This window comes from Acomys minous, assembly GCF_964271855.1.
Source record: "Acomys minous genome assembly, chromosome: 1".
NCBI lineage: Eukaryota > Metazoa > Chordata > Mammalia > Rodentia > Muridae > Acomys > Acomys minous.
This window is the reverse complement of record NC_140483.1, coordinates 21,445,155-21,465,317: the sequence shown is the minus strand read 5'-3', so window position 1 is coordinate 21,465,317 and position 20,163 is coordinate 21,445,155. Positions and strand designations below refer to the sequence as shown.

The following is a 20,163-nucleotide window of genomic DNA, read 5'->3' as shown; positions in this document are numbered from 1 at the left end:
CTTCCATTGAGCTGTACCCTCAGCCCTGGCTGTGGTGTTTTTATCCCTTCTTACCAACCCCAAGCTTAAACCCAACTGCACTTAAACACTTTATTATACCATTTCAGCACATGTAATTCTCAGCAAATCTGCTTCTTGAGTTCAGATTTCTGTGGGTCTCCCCCACCCCCTTTTCTTGTATCGCTTAGCTCAGTTTTCCTACCATTATGCTCTTTGGTGGGGTGCTTTTGTGTTGTCTGCCTTCTCTTGTTACTTCAAATAAGCCACTTTTATCTGTTTTCTGTGTTCAGCTTTCCTAAGAGTTCGTTGAAAAGAGATTTGTTTCTTTAACATTCTGCACAAAAGCCTGGCATGGTGGCGCATGCCTGTAATCCCAGTACTTGGGAGGCAGAGGCAGGTGGATCAATGTGAGTTCAAGGCCAGCCTGGTCTACAAAGTTAGTCCAGGACAGCCAAGGCTACACAGAGAAACCCTGTCTTGAAAAACAAAAACAAACAAAAAGTCTTCACAAATCACTCTTCCAGTCCAGACAACCAGACAGTATCAGGTGCTCTAGCTAGCGGTAAATCACTAAAACGTCAGAACTAGACTCCTTGAGTAGCTTATACCGGAGTCACACAATTGGTTTACCTTTCTTTGATGACTTTTACTTGTAGCAGAATAAAATTTGTCCTCAGAGACTGCAGCAGGCAGCAGGGCTATGGGGTTTTAAAGCCTCTTTTCCCAAACCTTGACCTTAGGTTGGATGTTGTGCTTGTATTGGGTGTGAACATTGCTCAAGTGTGTGTTGCAGTGATTTCTTCACTAGACAAGAGTACAGCATTTAGTTGTATGCACTGAAAAACCACTCAGTTACATAACTGCCAAGATAGCAGCCGAAGACTAAACTGAGCCACTCAAGAACCACTTACAGTAGCCCTGCTTTTTATCAGTTTCATGTATGCTTCTCAGTAGAACCATTTCAGGCCTCAATAAAGAGACTGAAAATATGTGTTTAAATTGTATGAGAATGTTAAACTAGGCTTGGGCACATAGCTTCAGTGGTAGACCTCTTGCCAAACAAGTGCAAGGTGTTAAGTTTGATCCCTGACATCATGGAAGAAAAGAAAAAAATATTTACTAAGATCGATTTAGTGGTTTGTGCCTGTAATCCTAACAGTCAAGAAGCTGAGACAGGAGACTCTTCGTGAGTTTGAGGCCACTGTGGCTACATAAAAACTAATTAATGTAAGTTAAAATACATTTGCTAAAAAGAGGTGAGAACCTGTGTAAATGATCATAATGACCAGCTTAAAGTCTTTCAACTCCCTTTCTGTAGGTTTTCAGAACTGATAGGTTGCCTACCAAGATAGCTCAGTAGCTAAGGCTGTTTGCCACTTGTTGATGGCTGAGTTTGATCCTGGAACCCACATAGTAGCAGGGAGAACTCAGTACAAGTTGTCTTTTTATGGCTAGATGCTTATTGTGGCACACCCACCCCACCACACCCCCCAATAAATAAATGCCACAGTAGTAAAAAAAAAAACTTTATGAAAGAAAGTTAGCTAAGCAGTCGGAGGCATGTGCTTTCCTGACATGGGAAACTGCAAAAGTAACTTTTATTAGCCTATTTTAATTGTTGTCTCAGATGATTATTGCTTCCATCTGCTATACTAGCCTCTGAGAATTACTGCTAAATAATCTCACCCTTACTTGTTCTTTCTGAGCTCTGGGATGGCTGGTTCAACTCAGCTGTTCTGGCTCAAACTCTTCTCCCAGCTGACTTACACAATCTTCCTTCTCTCTTAGCCCAGGAGTTGCTCTGCTTGGCCTCATACTAATTCCAGCAGTCTTTTCTTCATCTGGCTCCTTCTCATTCTCTGGCTCCCTCAATCTTCACCTGAGTTCTCTCTCTGTAACCTGCCTCCTCTCCTCTCTGCATTGTTCCTTAAGTAGCTTCCCTTTCCTCTCTCTTTTCCTGAGAGTTGGACACATCCTATTCTGTCATATCTTCTCTGATTCATCATGTTTTCTGTCAGTTAGGCATCACTTTCAAACATGGGTGCTTCTACAAACTAACTTTACCTTCCTTATTTGGGATTAAAGGCTTGCGTTACCTAGGCTTTTCTTTACTTGAAACTTGTTCTATATCAGGATGGCCTTGAACTCAGATCTGCTTGCCTCTGTCTTCTGGGTTAAAGGAGTGTTTGTATTCCAGCCCAGTCACACAGACCTAGGATCTTTGGGTATGATCTCTTGCTAGACAGCCATGTTCTGAATGAACATTCCTCTACAGGAAATGGCATAAGCTAATCTATTATTGCTACAGAGCCTCTCTCTCTCTCTCTCTTTCTCTCTCTCTCTCTCTCTCTCTCTCTCTCTCTCTCTCTCTCGCGCGCGCGCGCGCGCGCGCACACACACATGCGCGCACACTCTCGCTCTCTCATCATTTTTTCGAGGCAGGGTTTCTCTGTGTAGCCTTGGCTGTCCTGGACTCTCATTGTAGACCAGGCTGGCCTCAAACTCGAGATTTCCCCCTGTCTCCCCAAGTGCTGGAGATTTTTTTAATGGATAGTTTTAATTATTTGCTGTAACCAATAGATTCTGTTAAACAGAACATAGCCTAAAGCCAGGTGTGGTGATGCACACCTGTGATCCCAGCACTCAGGAAGTAAAAAAGAAAGATTACCACATTTGGAAGTCAGTCTGGTCTACATTATGAGTTTTAGGCTAGCCAGGGTTGTATTAGAGACCCTGTCTCAAAGAGAGGACAGAATCTAAGGTAGCTGCATCAGACATACTTTTTTTTTAAAGGAATATTAATTTTTTAAAAACAATTTCTTTTTCTTGAGGTTTATTTATGCATTATTTATACAATATTCTTCCTGCATTTATGTCTACACGACAGAAGAGGGCACCAGATCTTATTATAAATGGCTATGAGCCACCGTGTGGTTGCTGGGAATTGAACTCAGGACCTTGGAAAGATCAGCCAGTGCTCTTAACCTCTGAGCCCTCTCTCCAACCCCATTTTTTAAAAATTTCATGCATGTATGAAATATATCTTGATCTTATCCATTCCTATTTCCACCTTCCCATCTGAACCTCCTACGTGTCCTCTCTAACCTTCATCTTGTCATTGCCCCTCTCTCTCTCTCTCTCTCTCTCTCTCTCTCTCTCTCTCTCTTTAAACTAACCCATTAAGTTTAGTTTCTGCTTCCAGCAGTCACATGGGCGTGGGACTATCCACGTGAGCAGAACAGTCTACCAGTAGCCATATCCCTGAAAGAAAAAATGACTCCTTTCCCCAGCACCCATCATTTGCCAGTAGTTCCTTGGCCAGGGATAGGGCCTCCTAAGCCCTCCCCCATTTCTGCTTGATCTTCTGCAGATCACGCGCAGGTAATGGGCAGGCATAGCTCCGGGCAGGCATTTCCAAAGGACAGCAATGCTCAGCAGTCCTCCAGCTCCTGTCTTCTTCCTGCCCCTTTTGTGATATTTCCTCAGCCTTGGTAAGGGATTGAACTAAATGTCCTATTTATGATTGAGCACTGAATAGTCCTTTATTCTTAGTGCTTTGACCAGTTATACGTCTCTGTGTTCACCACTGCTCACTGAAAAAAGAAGGAATACATAGCTATGAATATAACGTGTCCATTTTTTCAGCAAAATAACAAGCATCGGTTTCCTCCTAGGGCCCGTGGGCCTCTGTAGCCAGGAGCTTTTGGCTAGGTTTACAAAGTGTAAATTCCCTCCTATGAGGAATTCCCTTCTAAGCAACCTCAGAAATCAGTTGTTTATCCCTGTGACAGCTGTGTCACTATTGTACCAGTGAACCTGCGGTCAGTGTTGTAGCATCCAAGTTCCAGCATTGAGTAAAAGTATTAGTGGTTTTTTGTTTTGTTTTTGAGACAGGGTCTCACTATGTACCTTAGCCTGGCCTGGAACTGACTATCTGTAGGTCCACCTGCCTCTGCCTCCCAAATGCTGAGATTAAAGGCCTGTGCCACCATGCCTGGCTATTGATATATTTTTAAAATTTGGGGAGGGAGGATTTATTTATTTGTGTTTTATGTATATGGGTGTTTTGCCTTCTTATATGTCTGTGCATCATGTGCATGCAGTGCCTGGAGAGGCAAGAGAGCATTGGGTCTTCTGGGACTGAGTTACAGATGGTTGCTAGTTACCATGTTGATGCTGGGAATCAAACACAGGTCCTGTGGGAGAGTAGTTAGTGCAGGGCATATCCATTCAAAACCTTTTATTTTAATTAGCTCACAAAACAGTTTCTACAAGACTCTCTGTATTCTTAGTGTTAGTTAACATACCTCCACCTCCTCCCCAGCCCCCATCTTTCCTTAAGTCTTTAATCCTCAGTATTTTCCACCCCTCTACTTTCATTATAGCATGTGTTTAGCTCTTAGCCCCCCTCTCAAGAGCTCTTTTCCTATCTTAGGAACTCTTTCTAGCTTCCTGATCTCTATAGATATTCCAAACTAAACACCTAGATCCAAAATTTTGAAGCTAGGATCCACAATCCACATAAAGAAAGAGTACATGAGATTTTTTTTTCTTTTTCTTTTAAATGGCCCTAAGTTACCTCACAGTCACACTTTTCATATAGTTTTCCAGTGCCTCATTTTTTTTTTTAAAGATTTCTTTATTTTTTATTATGTATACAGTGCTCTGGCTGCACATACTCCTGCAGGCCAGGAGAGGACAGCAGATCACATTACAGATGGTTATAAGCCACCATGTGGTTGCTGGGAATTGAACTCAGGACCTCTGGAGAAGCAGTCAGTGCCCTTAACCTCTGAGCCATCTCTCCAGCCCCTCCAGGGCCTCTTTTATTAGATCTTTTTGTGTAGTCCTGGCTGGCCTTGAACTTGGTGATCCTCTTGCCTCTGCCTTCTGAGTATGATAATTACCAGTGTATGTCTCCGTGCCTGGTGCTTGCATGCAGCTTTGATCTTAGTCTTTTGTGTAAAACTAACCAAGATTTCCTCTCAGAATTTCCCCCGTTCTCCTTTTTTGAGACATATAGCCCAGGCTGATCTTAAATTTGCTAAAGATGACCTTGAAATCTTAGCTCCTCCTACCACTATCAACCACGTACTTGGATTACAGGCATGCATTGGCATGCCTGGCTAGAAATTATTTTTTATAAGCATTTGGAACATAAACACATTTACTAAAATTTGTTTCTTGGTCTTTGGTGTAGTTTTTTAGGCCAAGGTGGAGACTCTTTCTGATGACTGTCCTGATTGTTCTTCCTTACTTTTCCTTGCATGTGCCCATTAATGTTCAGGAAGCCTGTCTAGCAGTCCAGAGGAGATGTCTGGAGCTGAAGAGGGCAGGGAAACATCCTCAGGTATTGAAGCAGAGGCCTCAGACCTGAGTTTGAGCTTGACTGGGGACGATGGTGGCCCCAACCGCACCAGCACAGAAAGTCATGGCACAGACACAGAGAGCTCAGGTGACAGCATGGAGGACACTGGCCATTATTCCATCAATGATGAAAACCGACTTCATGACCACTCAGAGGAAGAGGAGGAGGAACAGCCGCGGCACCGTGTACAGCGCAAACGGGCCAGCTGTGACCAGGACTCATCAGATGATGAGCGAGCCCTAGAAGACTGGGTATCCTCAGAGACAACAGCTTTGCCCCGACCTCGCTGGCAAGCCCTTCCTGCGCTGCGGGAGCGGGAGCTGGGTTCAAGTGCCCGCTTTGTGTATGAGGCTTGCGGGGCAAGAGTCTTCGTACAGCGTTTCCGCCTGCAACACGGGCTTGAGGGCCATACCGGTTGTGTCAATACCTTGCACTTTAACCAGCGTGGCACCTGGCTGGCCAGTGGCAGTGATGACCTCAAGGTGGTGGTATGGGATTGGGTGCGGCGGCAGCCAGTACTGGACTTCGAGAGTGGCCACAAAAGTAATGTCTTCCAGGTAAGGCAAAGAGCTGTAATAGCAACTGAGAGATCAAACGTTGGTAGACAAATTTGAGTTGCTACCTAGAGCAGATGCTAGTAGCAAGTTGTGATTTGAAGTAGTTACCAGGATGTGATCCAGTCTTGACTCTGTAATAATATACTGAGAGACATATGGCAGCTTTTTGTTTCCTTGCACATAAGGACTTTTGTTAAGTCCGATGTGGATAGGATTCTTGAAACTCATAACGGTGTGTCGATACAGAGTGGTAGAGAGCACAGGCTCCTGAACCACACTGCCTAGTTTTCAGATCCTGGCCCTGTGTGAGTTCGGACAGTTATTTAATTTGTGCTTCTTGCGTATGTATGAAATAGAGCCTGTAGCACATCTCAGCAGCAGCACATGGCCTAGGAGTGTAGCTCAGTGGTAAAGCACGTGCTAAGACTCTTGGATTCTATCCCTAGGACCAAGAAAAAAAAAGCAAAGGAAGCTAAGCACTTAGAGTGATGGCTAGTATTTAATTACAGTTGGTAAAAATCTGGATAATAATGAGTCTGTGGAGTTGCTACTCTTCAGCCCTGCCCTCCACACTGATAACTAGCCACTCTTCCCCACATGTGATCTTTTCCTTCCCTCAGCATTCTTTTTTTTTTAATATTTATTTATTTATTATGTATACAATGGTCTGCCTGCATGCACACTTGCTTTACAGTAGAGGCACCAGATCTCATTATAGATGGTTGTGAGCCACCATGTGGTTGCTGGGAATTGAACTCAGGACCTCTGGAGGAGCAGTCAGTGCTGTTAACTTCTGAGCCATCTCTCCAGCCCCCTCGGCATTCTTTCCAGGTTCCTTTGTAGCAACTTCACATTTGTTTGTCAGATGAAGATTTGCCCTTGTTTGCTCCTTGCTCTTCTCCCCTGTAAGGCAGGGTTGTAGTTTGCCTTTGTATTTAATGCTGTAGTGTCCGGGCTTCCAGAACCCTCCAGGATGCATTCCATGTCAGAAGTGCTTTCCTTTCCCTTCCTCTTACTTATGAAAGATTTGTGGCCCAGCTGTCTGTAGGAAAGGCACATCCAGCTGTACAAGGAAAGAGGGCGACAAGGGGTTGTGGACACAATTATTCTCTTTAATTAACCTCTTTAATTTCTTTTGTGTGTCTCATTTTCATCCTTAATACTCCAGGCCAAGTTCCTTCCTAACAGTGGTGACTCCACCCTGGCTATGTGTGCCCGGGATGGGCAGGTCCGAGTTGCAGAACTGTCTGCCACACAGTGTTGCAAGAACACAAAGCGTGTGGCCCAGCACAAGGGAGCATCCCACAAGGTAAGCAGTAGTTAGTTCCCATGACTGTGATCCAGGTCCTCCACGGACCTCAGCCAGTGTTTTCTCTTCTCTACCTGTTGAGTCCCCTAATTGTGTTCTTCTGCCTTAACCTCATTCAGCCCCTAGATTTGTTACGAAGGGAGCAAAAACAGCTGCTCTCAAGTTCCTGAACAAGTATTTGAGAGACCCTTAGCTCATATACTTAGAACATTTGGTTGATTATTCCTAGCCCCTGGCTGGGCACGGTAGTTTACACCCGTAATCCTAGTACTTGGGAGCAGAGGCAGGACCGCTGTGAGATCAAAGCTGTAGAGTGAGGCTGCCTTGAAACCTCAGAATAAAAATAAACATATTCAGCCCCAAGCTAGAGCCATGGTTCGTTTAGAGATCCTTGAGTTCCTGTTTCTTTTTTTTAAACCCCTGACTTTTTAAAAGATCATTTTAATGGCTCCAAGGTGCTGTTGGTTGGTTCTTTTGAGGTGAAAATTCCTGACTTTCCTGCTCACAGCTAGTAGCCTAAAAATAGTGATGTTATTGGACACTTGAACGCTGTGACTTCAGAATGGACAGTCATGGTGGCAGCCAGTAAGGCTCTCAGAGCTTTCTAGTTGCACGGTAGACATTGTTATTCCATGCCGTGCAAAGGAAGGCTTAAAAAATATTTTTAATAAACTACCCACTTCGTTAATTTTTTTTGTAAAGATTTATTTACTTATTATTATGTATACAGTGCTCTGCCTGCATGAACACCTGAAGGCCAGAAGAGGGCATCAGATCACATTCTAGATGGTTGTGAGCCACCATGTGGTTGCTGGGAAGCGAACTCATGGCCTGGAAGAGCACTCAGTACCTTTAACCACCGAGCCATCGCTCCAGCCTTACTTCTTTGATTTTCAAGTCTTATTAGGAGCTAAATTTCAGAGTTAAGATACAGGCACTGAAAAAGAAAAAAACCTCTATATTGTTGGTCTGTACTCCTGAATGTGTGGGTTTTGTTTTAGAATGAACTCCTTTTTGTTTTTTGAGACAGGGTTTCTCTAGCCCTGTCTGTCCTGGCACTCACTCGGTATACCAGGGTGGCCCTGAACTCAGAGATCCATCTGCCTCTAGAGTACTGGGACTAAAGGTATATGCACCACCTTCTGGTTTAGAATAAACTCTTTCTCCCCCCCCCCCCCCAAGACAGGGTTTCTTTCTGTAGCCCTGCCTGTCCTGGACTCACTTTGTAAACCAGGCTGGCCCCAAACTCACAGAGATCCACTGCCTCTATCTCCCAAGCGCTGGGATTAAAGGCGTGCACCATGGTGCCCGGCTAAAGTGAACTCTTAATAGTTGATAGTTTTCCTTCACTGTCCGTTCAGATCCTTTGGTACTTGGTTAAAATAGCAAATTACCTGTCCTTGGACCTGTATAGAATACATAGACTATTAATTCATACAATAAAAGTAAGTGAAGCTTAAATTATTTCCCTTAGAAATTTATAACAAAATAAAAAAGGTGGACAGTTCATTTGGTAAGACTTGTGGTTTGGTTTGGTTTGGTTTTTTTGAGACATAGTCTCACTATGTAGCTCAGGCTGCCCTTGAACTCATAAAGATCCTCCTGCCTCAGTCTCTCCAGTGCTGGGATTAAAGGTATATACCAACCACTCCTGACCCGCTAAGGCATTTTAATTGCTTCCCTTGTTAAAGGTAAGTGAATGAACTAGATTCCCTCTAACTTTTAGAATGCATCCTTTCCCTCTCTCTCCTTCAGTTGGCCCTAGAACCAGACTCTCCCTGTACGTTCCTGTCAGCTGGTGAAGATGCTGTTGTTTTCACCATTGACCTGAGACAAGACCGGCCAGCTTCGTAAGTTTAACCATAATACCTCTTTTAAAAATAAGATTTGTTCACTGGACAGTGGCAGTACACACCTTTGATCCCAGCACTTGTGAGGCAGTGGCAGGCAGATTTCTGAGTTCCAGGCCAGACTGGTCTACAGAGTAAGTTCTAGGGGTACATGGAGAAACCCTGTCAAAAAAAGATTTGTTTTATTTTTATACTTTTTTGTTTGTTTGTTTTTTTGAGACAGGGTTTCTCTGTGTAGCCGTGGCTGTCTGGGACTCACTTGCAGACCAGGCTGGCCTCAAACTCAAAAAGATCCTCCTGCCTCTGCCTCCCAAGTGCTGGGATTAAAGGCGTGCGCCACCACACCCAGCTTTATTTTTATACTTAATCTAAGCCAAAAAGCCTAGAATTGATGACTTAATTTATTTTCAATTTTGTGCATGTGTGTATCTGTGTGGCGATATGCACACATGAGTATAGACGTCCACAGAGACCAGAGGTATCAGGTCCCCTAGCAGCTAGAGTTGCAGATAGTTATGAACCACCCAGCATCAGTGTTGGGAGCCAAATTCTGCTTCTCTGCAAAAGTAATACGTGCTTTTAACCTCTGAGCCATCTTTCCAGCCCAGTCATGTTTTCTTCACAAACCTGTATTCCTTGGCCTTGAAAATACTTTACATGTCATTGTAATGTTGAACTCCTATGTTCATCAAAGTATAGTACTTTAAAGCCTGTGTATTATAAGAGATAGCTTACAGTTTTGGCGAGGTCCCTGTTTCCTGTGCCTTTTTTTTTTAACTGGTGAAATGCTTAATCTACGTTTATTTCTCCAAGGAAGTTCACTTTTTATAGGTAGACTTTAATAATTTGATGGTCTTCTCTTCAAAATGGCGTAGTTCCATTTTTTTATTTTGTTATTCAGAATAGAACAAAGCAAAAAAAAATCTTGGTACACATTAGAATTTGATGTATTAGTCATGTCTGTATTTGCTCCGTTGATTTCTTCCCTTTTTATGACCATCTTGGATCTTTTAGGTTTTGTGGTTGGTTGGCTGGTTTTGTTTTGTTTTGAGACTTCACTGTATGCCAGGCTGGTCCTGAACTCAGATAGTCATCCTCTTGAGTGCTGAGATAGCAGATCTGAACTGCCATGCTGAGCTCCATCTGGGTCTTAGGAAAATATAACTGTGCTTTTTCTACTCTTTGAAGGAAACTAGTGGTGACAAAAGAGAAGGAGAAGAAAGTGGGGCTGTATACAATCTATGTGAACCCTGCTAATACGCACCAGTTTGCAGTGGGTGGACGAGATCAGTTTGTAAGGTGAGTTTGTCAGTCTTTTGTACATCTGAGAGTTTGGGACTTATGCTCCCCAGGGTGAAGTTAGCAACTGTGTTCATTAACCACCAGCCCTTTGTCCTCTTGGAAGAGCTTCAGGACCTTCTGAGGCATTCTGTGCCCTATTACAGGAACCTGAGGAGTTCCATGTTATGGGGATTATCATCTTTCAAAATTAATCTACTTTATGTGTATGGGTGTTTTGTCTGCATGTGTATAACTGGGCAACATGTTCCTGGTGGGACCTGAGGAAAGCAGGAGGGAGCATCTCTGTTTTGCCATCTTTTCAGTTCTGAGATTTATCATGTTTTAAAGAAGACTGATGAACCTGGTGTGGTGGTGCACACCTGTAACCCCAGCACTCGGAGGCAGAGATAGGAGGGATCTCTGAGTTTGAGGTCAGCCTGGTCTACAAAGAGAGTTCCAGGGCTACATAGAAAAACTCTGTCTTGAGGGGGAAAAAACCCAACACCTAGAGAAGACTGATAAATTTGTCCCACATAGTGGCTAAGACATAAACACATATGTGTCGTCCACTATTTTCCTGTATAAATTAGCATTTTACTAGCAATCTTTTCAAATAATTTTTAAACTTAATTTTAGTATTGTCTGTGTGGGTATGATAAAATAGATGAGATCTGTACATTAGCGTAGTGCACACCATATTGCACATTAGCGTGCATGTGGAAGCAGAGGACTACTTGATGGCGTTGGTTCTGTCCTTTACACTTGTTTGGGAATCACACTCAGGTTAGGAGGCTTGCATCATTGAGCAGCAAGTCTGTTTACCCAGTTAATCATCTCGACAGCTCTGCACCAGCAGTTTTGAACACTGGTTGGATTTAGAAAGAATTTGCCTTGGGAACACTCTGTAACTGAGAATTTTTGCTTCTGTTGTTCTCAACCACTTTTCTTTATCTGTAGTTAATAACTTTGTTACTGTGAACATCTGTTTTTAACACTGGCTATTGAGACACATCCTAAGGGAACACAGACATCATTCCTTCAGTCCCCATTGTGCCAGTTGTTTTCCTTTTGACCCTTATTCCTTAGCTAGCCAGCTGCTGTATTTTAACTACATTTCTTTGAGATTGTCAGTTGAAAAAGGAGGGCCAGCATAATTAGAAAAATAGTGGTTTGTTTTTCTATTCCGCTGGTAGAAATTCTTCTTTTGGAATGAAAGCACATTTTTGTAACTACTTGAAATTACTTGTACTAATTAGAATTGTGATACAGTTTTCAGAAAATATATGGCTTATCCTTTTCAAGAGTTCTGGACAATTTGTTAACTCTTTTTCAAAACTTGTTTCTTTTAGCCAGTAGTCTTTAAATATGTAGCAGTATTTTATTTTGTGTATGAGTCTTTTGCCTTCATGTATGTGTGTACCTCATCTGTGTGCCCGGTGCCCATAGAGGCTAGAAGAGGCTGTGGGTGCCCTGCAAGTGAAGTTGTAGATGGGTGTGAGCAGCCATGTGGGTGCTGGGAACCAAGCCCGTGTCTTCTACAAGAGCAGCCAGTGTTCTCAGCTGCTGGCCCATCTCTCCAGCCCCCTTATTATTTTTATATAAGATGCTGTTGATCAAAAAAGCTGTTGTCAGAGCTTTCCTGGTTAAGCTCCAAGCATTCACTGAACTTCTAGTTGGGGTTTTTTCTTAAAGAAATTGATTGCTTAAAAAATCTCTCTCAGCTGGGTGGTGGTGGCACACGCCTTTAATCCCGACACTCAGGAGGCAGAGGCAGGCGGATCGCTGTGAGTTCGAGGCCAGCCTGATCTACAAAGTGAGTCCAGGACAGCCAAGGCTAACACAGAGAGACCTTGTCTCGAAAAACAAAAAAACAAAACAAAACAAACAAACAAAAAATCTCTCTCATAGAGAATTTAACCACAAAGACCAAGATGTTTAAAGAGGAGTAGATGAGTTAGCTGTATTTACTTATTGGAAGATCTTAATTAAGTTCCAGTGCCCTGCTGCACAGCTTATAATTTCCGAAGGTTAAAGTAGGGCTGAGGCTTGCCCTTAGCATTTCAGCACACAGAGGAATAAGATACTCGGCTCTTCTCTTTTATCAGCGTCAGTGTTCCCAGTCCCTTTGAGCACCCTAATCTCTTAGCAGATGGCAGTCTATTTATTGTCAGGAGTGCATGTGGATTTGAGCCACACTGATTCTCCCTGAGTGGAGAGACCCTTTGTCACCAGATCTTCTCTGGCATTATACTCGCCTTGGCTTCTCTGATGCTTCCTCAGTTTGCCTAACTGTCATACACCAAACACTTCATGGAATAACACCATTGCTCTTCCTACTGGCCTAAAGGACTCCTGCAGAAAGAAGCAAGGAATACAGAGAAATAGCCTGCTTAGCCACATAGTACTACATTTTATTTTAGGGTTGTGAAAAAGCATTTAAAGGAAGGTTTAGAAAGATAGACTTTTTGATCTAAAGCCAAAACAAACAAAAATAAGGAAGGAAAGAAATTACCAAATGGAACAAAGAAACTAGCAAATGGAGGTCATGTGAGTGTAAGTTCCTACTACTACACTCTGCATAGATTGCTTTAAGAGTTTAGAAAAAGCCGAGCTGGGCGTGGTGGCCCACGCCATTAATCCCAGCACTTGGGAGGCAGAGGCAGGCAAGTTGCTGTGAGTTCGAGGCCAGCCTGGTCTACAAAGCGAGTCCAGCCCAGCCACGGCTACACACAAAAAAACCTTGTCTGGAAAAACAAAAAACAAAAAAAAAAAAAGAAAAAAGAAAGAAAGGTTTAGAAGAGTGCAGGGATAGAGCATCTGCCTAGTGTGACTGGATTCCTAGCCCTGGAAAGAAGACGGGTATCGGGGTGAGTCTTTTGGTGGTAAATCGGTAGTTTAGTTGGTTGACTTGTAAACTTAACTGCTGTAAGATTTGGGATAGGCCTTGGTTTATAAGACCCTCCCCCCCATCCTCAGATTGAGAATAACACCTTGGAAGAATATCAGATTAAGGTCAGATGGGGGGGGGGGCAGTCTAGGGTAGCAAGTCAGTAGTTGCCTGAAAGCTTACAGAGAGAGTAGCACTGTAGACTTTGAGAGGGGTTCTAGGGAGGTGGCTTAGTTGATCAAAACACTAGCCACACAAGTGTGGGGACAGAGTGTAGACCTCAGAGCTCCCATGAAGACAGCTGTGCATTGTGGCACACACCTGTAACCTCAGCACTGCAGGGGATGCCAGGCAGAAAATCCTGGGGCTTGGCCCAGGTTCAGAAAAGAAAGGGAAATTTTATATTCATCTTTTTAAATTCCAATATCTTGAATAGAGCCGGGAAAAGGCATATGCTATCATGTGTAGCTGTTTCCTGAGTTTTTAAAATGGGTTAGTTAAATTTGAGCTCTGTTGATTTAAATTTAGTTAAGAGAAAAAAAAAACCTAGCAGTTAATAAATTTACTTAGGAATAATACAACCATTTTCCTTTGTTGGTACCTGTGGCCTCATGTAGTAAACATGTCCTGGCTATTCTCTCTATGCAGAGTCTTTACATAGTGCCTGGAATACATTGACTCATTTATTTCACATGACTGTGTAGGAAAACGTGTAAGGTCTGTGTAACTCACCCAGTGCTATTCAAGTGAGTGAGTAGTAGGTAATATTTGAACTCAAACCAAAATACACTGAAAACCATTTTGGGTAATTAGTATTTTAGGTAAAAGGAACAATATAGGTAGAGGTATGGTCATAAGTTGTGACAACATATGTTGCAGGAAACATGGAAGATGCTTTCCTTTTTCTAATTTTGAGACAGTATCTTATATAGCTCAGGCTAGCCTTGTATTCTGTGTGGCTGTTACTGGCCTTAAACTCTTATTCCTGCCTTAATCTCCCCAGTGGTAGGATAACACGTATAGGCCACACCCTAGCTCGGCCATAGGCTTGTTCTTGTTGCCTTTGACTTATCTGGGGTGTAATTTTTTTTTAAAATATTTATTTATTTATTATGTATACAGCGCTCTACTTTCATGTACTCCTGCAAGCCAGAAGAGGGCGCCATATCACATTACAGATGGTTATGAGCCACCATGTGGTTGCTGGGAATTGAACTCAGGACCTTTGGGAGAGCAGGCGGCGCTCTTAACCACTGAGCCATCTCTTCAGCCCCTGGGGTGTAATTTATAGGGCCTTGAGGAAGCTGTAGGTAGCCATCTTAACAAGTTTGAATTTTGTTTTCCACTAAAGTGTTCAGAAATTACTAAAGAGAGGTAAGTGGGGAACTTACGTAAGGTTTTGCATTTTCGTTAAAATTCTGATGGCAACATGAGCAGGAAAATCAGAAGGACTATCACAGTAGTGTAAGCAAACTGTGATGTAGGGAAGTGGAAAGAGCAGGTCTAACCAGAGCAGTAGACCCAGGGAAAGGAACTGACGAGAAGTAAATACATGGGAGGAGTAGATGAATATGATAGAAAACACATTGACTACATGTATGAAATTGTCAATTAATAATAATAGGCTTTTTAAATGAGAGGGAGAGTGTGTGCACAAGCGAACTGATATGTGACTTGGCCATTTGTGTTAAGGCTAGTGCTGTTAACAGGGATAGGAATAGATTTAGAAAGAGTTGAGTTTTGGAAGGAAAATGAGTTTGCCTTTGGGCAACCTATTATTACAATGTCTGATCGTTAAGTAGAAGTACGTCTAGAGCTCAGAGTAAGAGACAGAGATTTAAAGTAGGTTCCCAGATATCAGGAGGTAGTGGTAGAGGTGAAAGCTTGACAATGGAATTTCATCATCAAAAGAAAGTACAAACTAGGGTGTGGTGACACACCTGAATCCCAGCACTTGGGAGGCAGAGGCAGGTGGATCTCTGCAGCCTGGTCTACTAAGTGAGTCTAGAACAGTCAAGGTTACACAGAGAAACCCTGTCTCAAAAAAACCAAAACCAACCAAAAACAAAAAGAAATAAAGTATAGTAACTTCCCTTAATTGGATGTATTCCCTTCCCTGGTTAGCTTTGAACCCCTGCATACTATTGAACCTGAAAGGTACTGTTTTGGGTTTTGTAATTGTTTTTTCTCATATAAACCTATGGTACTTTATAAATTAGGCGTATTCATTAGCAGCAATGACTAATAGTAAAGAATGGTAAAAACACTGTGGGGTCATGGGCTGCACCAACGGGAATTGGCCTGGAACTTGTGAGGTGGAGTGTTCAAACGCAGGAAATCTCAAACTTGAGATGGCAGGAGTAAGAACCACACCCTTCCTGAGCCTGCATGCCCCGCCCTCCTATCCTGGTGACCCTCAGCTCTCCAGGTACTCACATAGCTGGCATCTAGGTGGAAGTAGAGCATCACCAGCATGCCAGCCACAACCACTGACATGCATTCACTCCAAAAACCGCTCCCCAATCCCGAGGTTCATAAAATAGTAGTTCACCATAAAACAAACAGGCATAAGCTGCTTCACCAATAAATGGGAACAAGTGGATTCACTGATTGTTTAACAGTTTTGCCAGGTGGGGTGGCGCACACCTTTGATCCCAGCACTTGGTGAGGCAGAGGCAGGCGGATCTGTGAGTTGGAGGCCAGCCTGGTCTACAAAGCAAGTCCAGGACAGCCAAAGCTACACAGAGAAGCCCTGTCTCAGAAAAAAAAATAAAAACAGCAAAACAAAGAGTTGCTGCTTCGCTTGAGCTGTGACACTTGAAGGACTGTTTTGGAGAAGGCCTTCTGGTCTCCGGACATTTACCCCTGGATCCTTGTACCTGACCACACACTGGCCTTGCCAGAGGGACCCGAGCTCGGCTTCTTGTCCCTTTTGGCCAAGGGCTGTAATTGCCTGAAAGAGCTGTAGCACTCTTTGGAAAAGTCTTTCCTGGATCCTGCAGGCCCCACCCGCCCCAAGCTCTGCCTCATTCTTCCCTGCTCAGTGTGCGGCCTGTGCCCAAACACCCCAAGGGACGCAGAACCACAAAATACTCTAATGAGCATTACTTAAAACTAGGGAATTGTTTCGTTGTTGTTGTGTTTTGTTTTCTGGACTTTTCCATTCAGTATTTTGGCTGTAGTTGGCTATAGGTTACTTCTGTGAATTGGTGATTTGGTGGCAGTTCTTGTGGCTTATGAGAGGGAGAACTAGCCAAATAAAAGTTAAAGGAAGGAGAGATGGCTCAGCAGTTATGAACCTTTGCTGTTCTTCTAGACAACCTGGGTTCAATTTCTCGGACCCGCATGGTGGCTCACAGCCCTCTATAGCTCCAGCTTGAGAGCATTTGGGTGTCTTCTGGGCTCTGCAGCACTGCACGTATACCAGTGATCCATTCATGCTGGCAAAATATTCATACAAAAGATCAAAATAAATCTTACCGACATACCGGAAAGCATTTTCTCTGCCCGTGAGTGTTAATAAAATGCTTTGGGATAATTAACATACATATAAAAGGTATTAGTTGCTTCAGTGAAAGTAAACTATAAATGGGGCTTGAGAGATAGTTGAGCCATAAAGTTCTCTCCTCACAGACATGGGGTCTGAGTTTGATCCTCAGAGCACACTTAAAAATACGGGTGTTGCCAGGCAGTGATGGCACATGACTTCAATCTCAGCATTTGGGAGGCAGAGGCAAGCGGATCTCTCTGAGTTCGAGTCCAGCCTGGTCTACAGAGCAAGTTCCAGGACAACTGGAGCTGTTACACAGAGAAACCCCGGGGTGGGGGGGTAGGGAAATATATAGTATGATACTTGCAGCCAGTGATGGAGAGGTAGAGACGGGAGGATCCCTAGGACTTGATTGCCAGCCAGTCTAGTCTAATTGGAGAGCTCCAGGGTAGTGAGAAAACCTGTTGGCAAGGGATGCAGACAGTGTTCCAAAGGTTGACACCCAAGGTTGTCCTCTGGCTTTCACATACATGAAACATACCCCTACTAAAATAAACAGGAAGTACATGACACTTGAGAGATAAGCCACTTCAAATGGATATAACTGAGGATTACTGCTGTGTGGAAAATATCTAGATAAGGTAGAGCATGAAAATGGGTTAGAGAGGGGAACAGCTTTGCTAAGGAAAGAGTCCTCACTCTGTAAGTTTTGACACTTGCATTGCTTCTTTCCTAGGATCTATGACCAGAGGAAGATTGATGAGAATGAGAACAATGGAGTCCTGAAAAAATTCTGTCCTCATCACTTGGTAAGATTCACGAAGGGCCAGTGGCTCCTGCCTGCCTTAGCTCCATCCTGAGCCTGAGCTGCCTCCAAACTCGTTGGCATAGTGTGAAGAGTTTGGAGTTTGAAGTCAGACAGATTTTAATCCTGGCTCTCTCACTTAAAGGTGTTCTGATCTTAGGCAGCCAGTTGGCCTTTACTAGTCTAAGTGTTCTCAACAACAAGATGGAGGTTTGCACCAATGGTGTGGCCTAATGAGACAGTACAGCTGCAGTGGCTGCCATACACAAGAGAACCAAGAGAGGGCCTTGTTAAGACTGCTCACTGAGCCCGGTGTGGTGGTGCACACCTTTAATCCCAGCACTTGGGAGCGAGAGCAAGGTAGATCACTGGGAGTTCGAGGCCAGCTTGGTCTACAAGGAGAGTCCAGGACAGCCATGGCTAACACAGAGAAACCCTGTCTCGAAAAACACAAAACAAAACAAAACAAAACAGACTGCTCATTGAGGTGGATGTGTTTCCTCAGTTATATACTTCACTCCCACCCCTCCCGCCACCACTTTCTTTCTATCTGTTTATCTCTGGGAAAAGATACAGGGGATTTTCTAGAAAAACCTGTTCCTGAAGGTTGTATACCAAATGGAGTGGGGCTAGGGGCATCAGTCGGTATCTGCTCCTTATTGCAGGTGAACAGTGAGTCCAAAGCAAACATCACCTGTCTTGTGTACAGCCACGACGGCACAGGTACGTGAGCAAGGCCCAGCTCCTAGGGTGGCATGCCTCCTCTGTCTAGGGAGCTGCTGAGCCAGTGAGGCATGTGCCTTCCAGTGTAGCTCCAAGTGGAACAGCTGGGATAGTTGCTGATGGGGACCATGTAGTGGGAGCAATATAGCAGATGACCCTTGGAAATGCTGCAGGTGACATTTCAGGGGCTTGCCCTGAAGCCTAGGCTACTAGCCTAAGCAAGTTCTTTAATTCCTTAGTAAGTTAAAGAGTGTGATCTCCTGTGTGTCTGCTGCCCCTGGGCTGATCATGTGTTCATCTAGACCCTATATGACCTTACTTGCTGTGCTTCCAAACTAGGAAAGATGGATGCTATATCTGGGTGCTAAGAGGATGCACGACCAGCAAGAAGCCCCATCCTAGACAATCTCCCATCCCCGCAAATCTCCTGGTTCTTGCATTTTTCAGCCTTTACCTTCACTGCTGTGTTCTTATTCTTGGCAGAGCTTCTGGCCAGTTACAATGATGAAGACATTTACCTTTTCAACTCTTCTCACAGCGATGGGGCCCAGTATATTAAGAGATATAAAGGTCACAGAAATAATGCGACAGGTCAGTCTCCTTTTTGTGTTTTCCATGACCAAAGGCACATGAGAGCCCACATCATCTTATTCCCATTGTGTAAGTGGGAGTAACTTAAGGACTAGGCTGCCTGTGTCAATTTGGGCAGTGAGAGATTATCGCAAGTTGGACTGGAGTCCTCTCCTCAGAGTGCTTGGGCAGAACTCGGTAGCATCTTCACTGCAGTGATGGTGCCTCCAGCTGCTTTCAGTGTGAAGCTCGACTTCCTTGCTTTCTGTACTTTCAGGTGCCTTAGAGTAGGCACAAACGTCCTTGCAGAAAGTCAGGGAAGCTGTAGTGCCAAAGTACATATAATGTGGTGGGATTGTGTCTTTAAAGGGAGACAAGGGAATGCTGCTATTGAGTAAAGCAAAGGAGGAGGAATAGTAGTGGTATCTAGCCGAAGTTGCCAGTGGAGTTCAGCATTTAGTTCTGTGTCTGGTTCCCATTGGTGCTCACTGCACTCACCTCAGTCTTTTAACAAAAGACCACTGATGCCCACCTCCCGCTCCCCCCACTCTGAGTGCAGCTGGGACATTGGGAGTTTTTAAAGTCTCTTAACTGATTCTAATACAGAGAAGGCAGAGAGTTACCTCACTTTGTTGGGACCACTCCTCTCAGCTCGTGTCATCATTTGACTTGAGACAGTAGTAGTAACCTTTACTACTTCTCTTGAACTGGTAAGCAGGAAAGGGGGGTAGGGCCCTGTGCTTGGATTTCATTACATGGGCAAGCAAGAGAAAAGGTGTGGCTTAGATCAGCTGATGACCTAAGAAGCTGATTGAGTACCAATAAAATTCTTTTTTTTTTTTGAGACAAGGTTTCTCTGTGTAGCCTTGGCTGTCTTGGACTCACTTTGTAGACCAGGCTGACCTTGAACTCACAGCGACCGGCCTGCCTCTGCCTCCCGAGTGCTGGGATTAAAGGCATGCGCCACCACCGCCCGGCTCCAAGAAATTCTTATCAACAGTAACCTTGTGGCCCAAGGTGGGCAGAGCAGAAATGAGTCAGGTTGGGACAGATAGGCCATTAGTTTGAGACCTGTACCTAGTAGAGTATAAATTGAAGCAGACGGTTGCGTAGGGACAGCAGACTCCTGCACTGATAGAGCGTTTTGGGAAAATACAGTCTGGACCTGGTGTGATTCTTATAATAATTACCTATCACACACACAGTCTCTTCACTTGTTTTGTAGAATTGCAAAGAATTATTTGGCATTTGGCTGACTCAGAGTTTGTGAATTACTAACTTCTCGGTGAGGTAAATAAATACCGGCTCAGTGCCAACCCTTAT

At 43.9% G+C, this 20,163-nt stretch overlaps 1 protein-coding gene across 2 annotated transcripts in view; it reads left to right on the top strand.

Annotated features, from left to right (window-relative positions):
* Nucleotides 1-20,163, top strand: part of DCAF8 (DDB1 and CUL4 associated factor 8) — a 49,457-nt gene that overhangs the window by 20,855 nt on the left and 8,439 nt on the right. For both annotated transcript variants that reach the window (XM_084758987.1, XM_084758986.1), the window contains exons 4-10: nt 5,288-5,925; nt 7,094-7,234; nt 8,990-9,084; nt 10,273-10,383; nt 17,479-17,551; nt 18,213-18,270; nt 18,754-18,861. In XM_084758987.1, coding sequence (XP_084615113.1) covers nt 5,288-5,925; nt 7,094-7,234; nt 8,990-9,084; nt 10,273-10,383; nt 17,479-17,551; nt 18,213-18,270; nt 18,754-18,861 — 1,224 coding nt within the window. The remainder of the gene's footprint in view (nt 1-5,287; nt 5,926-7,093; nt 7,235-8,989; nt 9,085-10,272; nt 10,384-17,478; nt 17,552-18,212; nt 18,271-18,753; nt 18,862-20,163) is intronic.